The sequence below is a fragment of the Pipistrellus hanaki genome (assembly GCF_964339955.1).
Source record: "Pipistrellus hanaki genome assembly, chromosome: 5".
Taxonomy (NCBI): domain Eukaryota; kingdom Metazoa; phylum Chordata; class Mammalia; order Chiroptera; family Vespertilionidae; genus Pipistrellus; species Pipistrellus hanaki.
Window position 1 is genome coordinate 69,780,505 of NC_140507.1, and position 10,023 is coordinate 69,790,527.

General features: G+C 53.9%; 1 protein-coding gene across 2 annotated transcripts; it reads right to left on the minus strand.

Annotated features, from left to right (window-relative positions):
- Positions 1–641: 641 nt before the first annotated feature.
- On the minus strand, positions 642–9,470 carry PLPP2 (phospholipid phosphatase 2). 2 transcript variants are annotated; one of them, XM_084886469.1, is made up of 6 exons: positions 9,361–9,470; positions 5,959–6,110; positions 5,440–5,717; positions 2,158–2,215; positions 1,754–1,930; positions 642–1,472 (listed from the first exon to the last, which is right to left on the minus strand). In XM_084886469.1, exons 2-6 carry the CDS (start codon positions 5,992–5,994, stop codon positions 1,323–1,325), a joined length of 699 nt encoding a protein of 232 aa, XP_084742595.1. In that variant the 5' UTR covers positions 5,995–6,110; positions 9,361–9,470; the 3' UTR covers positions 642–1,322. The 2 variants fall into 2 exon arrangements, with proteins under 2 accessions (XP_084742595.1, XP_084742594.1); XM_084886468.1 differs by having other exon boundaries at positions 9,320–9,470.
- Between the last annotated feature and the right edge of the window lie 553 nt (positions 9,471–10,023).

Below are 10,023 nucleotides of genomic sequence, written 5' to 3' on the forward strand. Positions count from 1 at the left end.
CTTACCTGTATATCACCAAGTCAAAGAATCCTGTGTGAAGAGGCGATACACACCGTATGACCCCATTTCTATAACATTCTGGAAAAGGCAAAAACTACAGAGATGGTAGGTCATGGTGTGGAGGGTTGAAATGTTCCACAGGATATTTTAGTGATGGCTATCAGTCATTGTGCATTTATGAAAACAGGTAGTGTGTTTTTTTTTTACAGTTTTTTGAATAATCTATTCAAATTAAGTTATTGAGGATGAGGTGTGTCACAGAATGGAATACAGAGTGTGCCAGAGAATGTAGCTAGATTAGAAACGTAGAAAAGAAAAGTCAGTGTAGGTGGTGGGGCAAAAGGTGCTGACCTACATAACTCCGAAAAGGATCAGAATCCATAGACCAAAGCAAAATGTACTGTATGTACACAATGGGCTCTGTTTTATAGTTATTCCCCTGGGGGTTAGTTTACCATTCTGAAACCACTTTCTATATAATCTGGAGAGGAGCGATGAACTAAGTAAACGGCAGATGGCTCTAGCTGGGTAGCTCAGTTGGTTCAAGGGTCTCCTGATGGACCAAAGTTGCGGGTTTGAACCCCAGTCAAGCGGAGGTTCCAGTATCCGTGCGATAATGGATCAGGCTGGAGACAGCGATATAAATTCATCTTTAGCTTAGTACAGACACAGACAGTTGCACACAGAAATCTTTGCAGTCGGGTGTGTATACACAGGAGGGAATGCGGGCCTACATTTCCTTGCATGGTCACTGAGCACCTTCAGCTCCCACACGAGGTTACGTTTTTCATACCATTCTGTACTGACAGGAACCGGGGCCCTCTGAAGAGATGATGATTCAAGACTTGGCTGTGACGTTCACTTGGCTTGTTGGCTTCACAACGCTGAGCTCAGCAGAGCCGCCCCGGCTCCGGAAGGGTCAGTCCTCAGAATGGCCATAGGAACAGAGGTGCTGACAACATTCATCCAGCAAATACCCTCATTCACTAAAAACCCACATATACATTGTATTTTACAAAAACCGCGTTTGTCTAGATCTCTCGGTTCCTTCCCTAAGCCAACAAAAGAAGAGGTACTGAGGGAGCTCTATTCACACCGGAGGGTTCCGTTCCCATCCGAACATCAGGGCAGCCTGGGCAGGACCGAGCCCCTTGCCTGGTGCACAGGAGGTGGGTTCCACAGAAACCCCCCTGGGAGCCAGCCTGGAGCGCCTGGCGCCTGGAGCACTTCATTGCCAGCCCAGGTGAGGGCCCTGCCACCACCAGCATCCCGACCCAAGGCCCTAGTTCCAGCCGGAGGCCCTGCCGGGGCGGCTTCCCGCTTCAGGAGTTGGAGACTGGGTACCCATAGTGGTTGCGGTCAGCCTCGCCCAGGGTCAGCGTCAGGGACAGGCTGGGCTTCCGTTCCAGCTCCCCTTCTTCCAGGCAGTGCTGGGGGGGCCGGGTTTTGAAGAAGTCGGAGATGTAGCGAACCTGGGAGAGGAAAAGAGGCAGCGTGGGCTGGGCTGGGCTGGGGTAGGACGGGGACCCAGGTGAGGGAGGTGGGGAATGGGACCCTGGGAAGGGAGTGGGGGTGAGGGGTGCTAGAACCCAGGAGGGGATGAGGACTGTGCTAGGGGCAATAGGAAAAGCAGAGCCTGGGATGGGAAGACTGGGATCTTAGGGGGAAGACGGGGGCAGAGAACTAGGGACTATAAAAGGAAGGAAGAGGGTAAGCAGGTCCCAGGGCAAAATGTTGGGGCCCAGGAGCTCACAGTGAGGCCGGCCACCAGTGCCCCCTGCAGGAGGCCCACGAGGACATCACTCCAGTGGTGTTTGTGGTCAGATACACGGGTGTAGCCCACATAGAGGGCAAAGGCCACCAGGAAGAACTGCACCGTGGGCCGCAGCAGCCGTGCCCACTTCCAGCAGAGCCGCGCCTGCACGTAGAGCTGGGACGCAGAGGGCAGCCGTGAGCTCAGGAGCCTGCCGGGCTCACCCCGTGGCCAAGGCACAGATGGTAGCCCAAGGCCAAGAGTAGAGAAGACCCAGGGCCTCCAGTTTTTATGAACAAACCACTTAGCCCAACCAATCCCCTCCTCCACCCACGTTTTATGGATGAAGAAACGGAGGCCCAGCAAAGGGCCTCACCAAGCAAGGCACAGGAAAGCCAACTCACCGCCAAGAACAGCATGCAGTACATCCCAAAGGAGGAGTGTCCAGAGTAGAAAGACAATCTAAGAAAGGAGAGGGCAGCGGGCATCAGGAGGGCTGTGCAGAGCACAGAGCCCAGGGCCCTTGCCCAGAGACCAGACAGCTTATTCAGCAAAACTACTTTCAATCCCCTCCTGGTCTCCCGTCCTCTTCCACTGAACTTCCCACAATCTAAGGGAGAATTTTCCTTGGAAACATGGCCAGTGTTAGACATAATGGGAGTCCCAAAGAAGAGGGGAGAGAGAGAGAAGGGGGCAGATAGAGTATCTGAAGAAATAGCGGTTGAAAAATCGCCAAACATGATGAAAAACTTTACACACTCAGGAAGCTCAATAAACTCCAAGTAGGATAAATTCAAAGACATCCACACAGAGACACACTATAATTAAACTACCAAAAGAAGTCGAGAAACATTCCTAAAAGCAGACAAGAGAAAGGGCTCATTGTGCACATGGGGCCCTCAATAAGATTAGCAGCTGTCTTATCAGAAACCATGCCAGTCAGAAGGTGCTAGATTACATATTCAAATAATTAAAGGGGGGGGGGGGGGATTGTCAAGAAGAATTCTATATCTAGCAAAATTATCCTCTAAAAATGAAGGAGAAACTAAGACATTCCCAGATAAACAAAGATCCAGAGAATTCAATGCTTGTACACCTGCCCTACGAGGAATGCTAAAAGGGAGTCTCAGTGGAGAAATGAAGGATACTACTAGACAGTAACACAAATCCAACAAATACATAGAAAACACCAGTAAAGGCAGTTACAAAATAGAGACGTCAGTACTAATGTATTTTTGGTTTATAATTCCTGTTTTTTTTCCTATATGATTAAAAAAGAAAAAGCATATATGCTAACAATGTAAATGAGGCTACTGCGATCATGTCACAATAAATAAAACTATCGTATGATTATGTTGTATACCTGAACAAATATAATGTTATTACACCTCACCTTTAAGAACTGCATAAAACAGTTATATATAAACCTATGTTGATAGGACACAATGGATAAAGATAAAATTTGTGACAATAACCTCAAAGGGGATGCACAATAGTGTGTGTGTGTGTGTGTGTGTGTGTATATATGTTTGCAGATATATTGCACTATATATCTGCAAACATTTTGCATAAGAAATACCTATTTAACAGGAAAGAAGACAGTAATGGAGAAATTAAAAACAAAGCAAAATAAAAATATAATGCATAGGTAACAAATAATAGAAGTCTTTCCTTATCAGTAATTGCCTTAATGTGAATGTATTAAATTATTTAAAAGGCAGAGATTAGAGAATGGATTTTTATTTATTTATTTTTTAAAATATATTTTATTGATTTTTTACAGAGAGGATAGAGAGTTTGAAACATCGATGAGAAAGAAACATCAATCAACTGCTTCCTGTACACCCCCTACTGGGGATGTGCCCCAACCAAGGTACATGCCCTTGACCAGAATCGAACCTGAGACTCTTCAGTCCGCAGGCTGACACTATCCACTGAGCCAAACCCATTAGGGCGAGAATGGATTTTTAAAATATCTAACTATACGATGTACATAAGAGACTCACTTTAGATTCAAAGACACAAATAGGATGAAAGTACAAGAATGGAAAAAAATATTCCATGCAAACAGTAACCAAAAGACTGCCAGAGCAGCTATGCTATATTACCATCAGGCAAAACAGACTTTAAGACAAAAAAATGTTAGGAGAAAGAAAGGACATTACAGTGATAAAAAGGATCAAGCTATCAAGAAATATAATAATTACAAAGGTATACTGTATGCATCTAACAGAACCCAAAACACATGAAGCAAAAACTGACAGAAGCTACAATATGGGTGACGACCTTTGGAACACTGAAGAGGCCAGGCAAGCCCTAGTCGGTGTGGCTGTGGCGAGTGTCCGCCCGCACGCCAAAGGGCTCAGGCTCGATTCCTGGTCAAGGGCATGGGCCTGGGTTGCAGGTTTGATCCCCCGCCCCAGTCAGGCCTCATGCTGGAAGCAACCAATTGGTGTGTCTCTTTCACATCAGTGTTTCTCTCTCCTCTCTCCCCCTCATCCTCCCTTCCTTCCTTTCTAAAATGCAATGGAAAAAATATCCTTAGGTGAGGATTAATAATAAAAATAAAGAAGCCAGGCAAGAAAGGCCACACAGTATATGATTCCATGCATATGAAATGTCCAAAATAGGTAAACCCACAGAGACAGACAATAGGTTAGTCCTTAACCAGGGGGCGGGGGGGGGGGGGGGGAATAGCTAATGGACATGAGTTTCTTTCTGGTGTGACAAACATACTTTGAAATAAGATAGTGGAGATGGCTGCACAACATTGCGAATGTACAAAAAAAAAAAAAAAAAAAAAAAAAAAAAACACCACCTATGAATTATATACATTGAAATGGTTAAAAGAGTGAATTTATGCTACATGAACTTTATTTCAAGTTTTTAAAAAGAAAAATAAGGAAGTCAGTTATGGAATTCTCATCATTTGCAGCCACCTGGATAGAATTTGAGAACATCATGCTGAGTGAAATAAGCCAGTCAATGAAAGAGAAATACCACATGACCTCACTCATTTATGGATAATAAAGAACATTATAAACTGAAGAACCAAAAGATAGATATAGAGACAGTAAAGCAACAAGCAGACTCAAATTACAGCGGGGAGGTTAGGGAGATCTGGGAGAGATAAGAGATCAACCGAAGGACTTATATACATGCATATAAGTACAACCAATGGACACAAAACTCTGGGGAAGGAGGGCATGTATTGGGGGGGGGGGGGAGAGATGGTATATGTACAAAGATAATAATTTAATTTTTTTAAAAAGTAAATAAATAAATAAAATAAATTTCCTAATTAAAAAAAAAGAAAGAAAGAAAGAAAAAGAAAAAGAAGGAAGTCAGTTATGTGAAAAGCTTATCGATAGATGAGAGGACGGAGCAAAAGCATGAGAACGGACTGAAATCTAGGGGGGGATCGGTGACCCCTCCTAACACTGGCGGCTCTGCTCCAGTCTGACACCCCAGCCCCACCTCCCTCCCTGCCTGCAGGACCCAGGCCCACGGGCACCGCCCAGCCCTGACTCTCCTCCCCCCCGCCCGGGTCCTTCGCCCAGTGAGGTACCTCCTTATCCTTCTCCATTTGGCAACTCATTCTTCAATGTCAGCTTCTGGGGGCCCTTCTCCAGCCCCCTCGCTCCCCCAGCGGCACCCCGCGTGGCGGCCGCTCACCCAGCACCCACCTGGACTCGGTGACGTTGGCAGGGCTCCCCCTGCACACCTTCTCCACCTGGACGTAGACCGAGCAGTTGACCCGGCTCCAGTCGGGGTCACACACCGCCAGGAAGTTGGGCCTCAGCCGGCCAATCATGTACTTGGCCAGGTCTGTGAGGGACTGGCTCACGGCCGCCCCGAACAGGAACGTCCCCAGCACCTTGTAGACGGCGGCCAGGTAGTTGTTGAAGTTGGAGCGGGAGTAGAGCCGGTCCGTGTACACCAGGTAGGCCTCTCCGGCCGAGACCTGCAGAGGGGCCAGCCCAGAGGCCTCAGGGCGGGACCAGAGCAGCGACGGGGGGGGGGGGGGTCTCTGCCGAGCACTCACTCCGTCCTCCCCAGGGAAAGGGGTTTGGGATTCCTGCCTTCCCCGAGGCCACTAGGGAGCTGGGAACGCGGTAGGGGGTCCTCTTCCCCACAAATACCACCCAGGGCAGATACAGGATGTTCCCACGCCCCGCCACCCCGACAAGCCCCTCCTGCCGTACAAGGATGACGGTGGTCGTGATGGTGACCCCGGCCATGAGCCCATGAGTGATGGTGTCTGGACGGTAGGGGTACCGGATGGAGTCATCACTGCAGTAGAACCCTCGCTTGTACGGGGCATTCACGAGCGTCAGGATGGCGAAAGGCAGAGAGGCTGGGGCGGAGGAGAGAAAGCATGTAGCCACCTGTTCCTCCCCTGGCACCAGCCCGAGGGCCACACAGAGCAGCCTTCGGAGTCTGCACACCTGCCTCGGCCTCCCTCCTGGTTCCTCACCTTCATGCCCACCATTAACACCCCCTCAGGGCTCCCCATCACCCTCAGATACCAACACCAACGTCCTCCCCGGGACCATGCCCACCCCACACCTCCCTCCCCTCCCCCCACTTCCCTCCATCCTCCTTCCTGCTCCCCGAACAAACCCAGGAAGCACCCACCCCAGGACCTTTGCACGTGCCCTTCTCTCTACCCAAAGCATGTTTAACTAACTTCCCTCTGGCCATACCCCTCTCCTGACTGTCCCATAATCTCTCTCCTAGAAGGAAACTTCCGTTCTTCCTGCTTCTTGTCCTTGTATGTAATTATATACTCATTGGTACTTGGTTAACCCCCTCCCCCACCCATCTGTGAGCACCAGAGCGGGAGGCTGTCATGCTCAAGGCTGAGTCCCAGGCATTTAATAAGCATCAGTAGGCTGAAACCAGTTTGGCTCAGTGGATAAAGCCTCGGCCTGCGGACTGAAAGGTCCCAGGCTCAGTTCCGGTCAAGGGCATGTACCTTGGTTGCGGGCACATCCACAGTAGGGAGTGTGCAAGAGGCAGCTGATCGATGATTCTCTGTCAGCGATATTTCTAACTCTCTATCCCTCTCTCTTCCTCTCAGTAAAAAATCAATAAAAATATATTTAAAGATAATAATAAATAAATTAAAAAATAAATAAATAAGCATCAGTTATAAGAGGACTTCCTGCTCTCGGATCTGAGATGCCCACGTTTCTCGTTTGTCCCTGAGCCGGCCACACAGCGACCAAGCCAGACCAGACCTGGAGCTCCGTCCGAAGACACCTTCAGGTGCCGCAGACAAAACCAAATCACGAAAGGGTAAGTCACCCCGGCAGGGGGCCCTGCTGAGCCGGACGCTCCCCCGGCCCACACGGGGCTCCCCGCTCTCCGGAGCAGGAGCGCAGGGACAAGCTCCAGCGGGGTGTCCTTTGCCCTGGCGGGCAAGTGACAAGTGTAAAAGGGTGTGTCTCCTCTGGGGACGGTAGAGCCAGCGCCTCCCCACAGCCCAAATCCCAGGGTCCCAGGGACCCATTCGTGGTGGCACTGAGCACCTCTGATGCCGAGTCTGGGGAGACGCAGTGGAGAAAACAGGGGTCAGAGGGCGTAGAAATAAGGAATCAGTAAAAGATGACTGGGATCAGCCCTAACCAGTTTGGCTCAGTGGATAGAGCGTCGAACTGCAGACTCAAGTGTCCCAGCTTCGATTCTGGTCAAGGGCATGTATATTGGTTGCAGGCACATCCTCTGTAGGGGGTGTGCAGGAGGCAGCTGGTCGATGTTTCTCTCTCATCGATGTTTCTAGCTCTCCTCTTCCTCTCCCTTCCACTCTGTGAAAATCAATAAAATATTAGAGAGAGAAAAAAAGATGACTGGGATCGGAGAGGTGGCTGCAGGCTTCAGCAGGGAGTGTAGAGTGGGTCCGAGAGGGGGTGGCTCGGAGGAGGTGAGGAAGCTCAGGGGGCATCTGGGGAAGGGTGCCAGGCACAGGGAACAGCCAGCGCAGGGGTCTGCAGGTGCGACCACGCCGGGGAGTGGAGCACGGGGAAGAAGGACTGTGTTGGGGCTGGAGGATGGGGGACATTATAAGAATGTGAACCTTGCTGTGAGGTGGGGGCGAAGGAGGGTGTGGAGCAGAGGAATGAAGATGTTTCCATCTTCAGCGGGGAGGCCAAGGAGTCTCTCACAGTTGTGTGTGTGTGTCGGTGTGGGGGGCAGCGCGGGAAGATGCTGAGAAATCACGTCACACAGGGTGCCTGGGCGGAGAAGTCCGCCTCCCAGTTACCGTCCCAGCCCCTTCCTCTGGCACCGGAGACCCCCAGAGCCAGAGCGGGGCTCTCCTGGGACGTGGGAAGCAGAGCTCTGTGCACCGACACCGGGACCTCCCTCTGCCCAGCTTCCCGGGCCGCCAGTGTGTGTGGAGACTGAACTGTGTGTGTGCTGAATCTTCCAGAATGGGAGAAGAGTCTGCCCGAGCCGGCTTCCAGCACACAGCAGCTTCTCACACACGGCCTAATCTTAGCTCTGCCTCCCCCGTGACCTCTCCGGACTGAAATTGGGGATTATGAGAGCTCATCCTCCGCGGGCTGTCTGGAGGAAAAAGGTTTAATTGTTTGCATGTTGCTCAGCGCTCAGCATACAGTAAGTTCCACAGCAACATTTAAATAAATAATAAGGCAGAAGCCCGGGAAATGGGGACCAGGGGACTTCCTGCCGCCACCTGGCACACCCCAAAAAGGGTCTGAGCGGGGACGCGGGAGAGGGGCCTGGCCCCCGCCATTCATTAGGACCGAGCCCTCCATCCCTCGGTCCCCCGGTTTGAGGACAAGAGCCAGGTTGGGAGGGGGGAAGGGACAGGACTTTGGCGGAGGGCCCCTCCCCCGCCGCGGGTAGGGTTCCGGGACCATTGCCCTCCCGGCCCCAGCGCAAACACTCGGCCTTTGTTTCCGGGACCCTGGGAAAGGGGCGGGGAGGGGAAGCGAGGGGGCCCCGGGCTGCCCCCTCCGCCGGCCTGGCCCGAAAAGCCGCCCAACAGGTTTGGCCGCGCCTCCCCGGAGCCCGCGGTCCATCCGCAGCCCGGGGCCCCGCTTTCTCTCCGCGTTTCCCCGGCTGCGCGGGTTCGAGTCCCACCAGCGCGCGGCGCGCCCCGGGCCAGGCTCCAGCCTCCCGGCCCCATGGGAAAGCCGGGCCCGGGCCGGAGGGTAAAGGTCCTCGGACAGACACCGGCACCCGCACCGGGCGCACCCCGCCCGCCCCGCCCCTACCGGGGCCGCCGCCCGGTGAATCACCGCGGGCCGGGCGCGGCGGGGAGGGGGCGCGGCGGGAGCGGGCGCCGGCGGCCCTGCGGTCACTTCCTGCCGCCCCGGGCGGGGGTGCCAGCCCCGGGCCGGTCCTGACCTGCTCGTGAACCCGGCGCGGACGGGTAAACTGAGGCTGGGCGGGCGCATGTCCCCTGTCCCAGTCCCCCTCCAGAGGCGGCCTCAGGGAGGGGAGGCGCCGCCAGCACCCAGCAAACCTGGCGGGGCGAGCACCCCCTGGGGAGCACCCCCTGGGAGGACCCCCGCCGCCCGGTCCCCGGGCTCTTACCGACCAGCACGCACAGCACGTCGAGCAGCACGAAGACCCACCTCCGCTCCATGCCACCCCCGCCCGGCAGCGCCCAGACCCGCGCCGCCAGCCCCAGCGCGTCCCGTCCCGTCCCGGCCGGCCGCCCGCCCGCAGGTCACATGGCCGCGGAGCCGGCCCGCAGGGGAGGGGAGGGAAGGGGAGGGGAGGGGACGGGACGGGAGGGGAGGGGAGGGAGGGGAGGGAGCGCCCGGCGGGGCGGGGCGGCCCCGGGGGAGGGGGCGGACTCTGCCCCCGCCCCGCCCGCCCGCGGCGCGCAGGGAGGAGCGGGGTGCCGAGTGCGGGCGCGCCGCGGGGCCCGGGGTTTGGAGGGGGGGAGGGGGTGTCTGAGCTGGGAGGGGTCGTCAGTGCCCAGTTACCCCCAACCCGCTACCAGGCCGGAAGGCTAAGGCTCAGGGACAGGGGGCCCTGGTCACACGTATTGGGCCGGTTGAGTCCAGGGGACGCGAGACGGGGTGGGGTGAGGTGATAGGAAAAGAACGAGGGTCCTAGCCGGTTTGGCTCAGTGGATAGAGCACGGACCTGCGGACCTGAGGGTCCTGGGTTTGATTCTGGTCAAGGCCACATGCCAGACTGGTGGACTCCATCCCCAGCAGCCGGCCTGCAGAAGGCTGCCAGTCGGTGGTTCTCTCTCGTCACTGATATATATATTTTTTTTTTTTCAT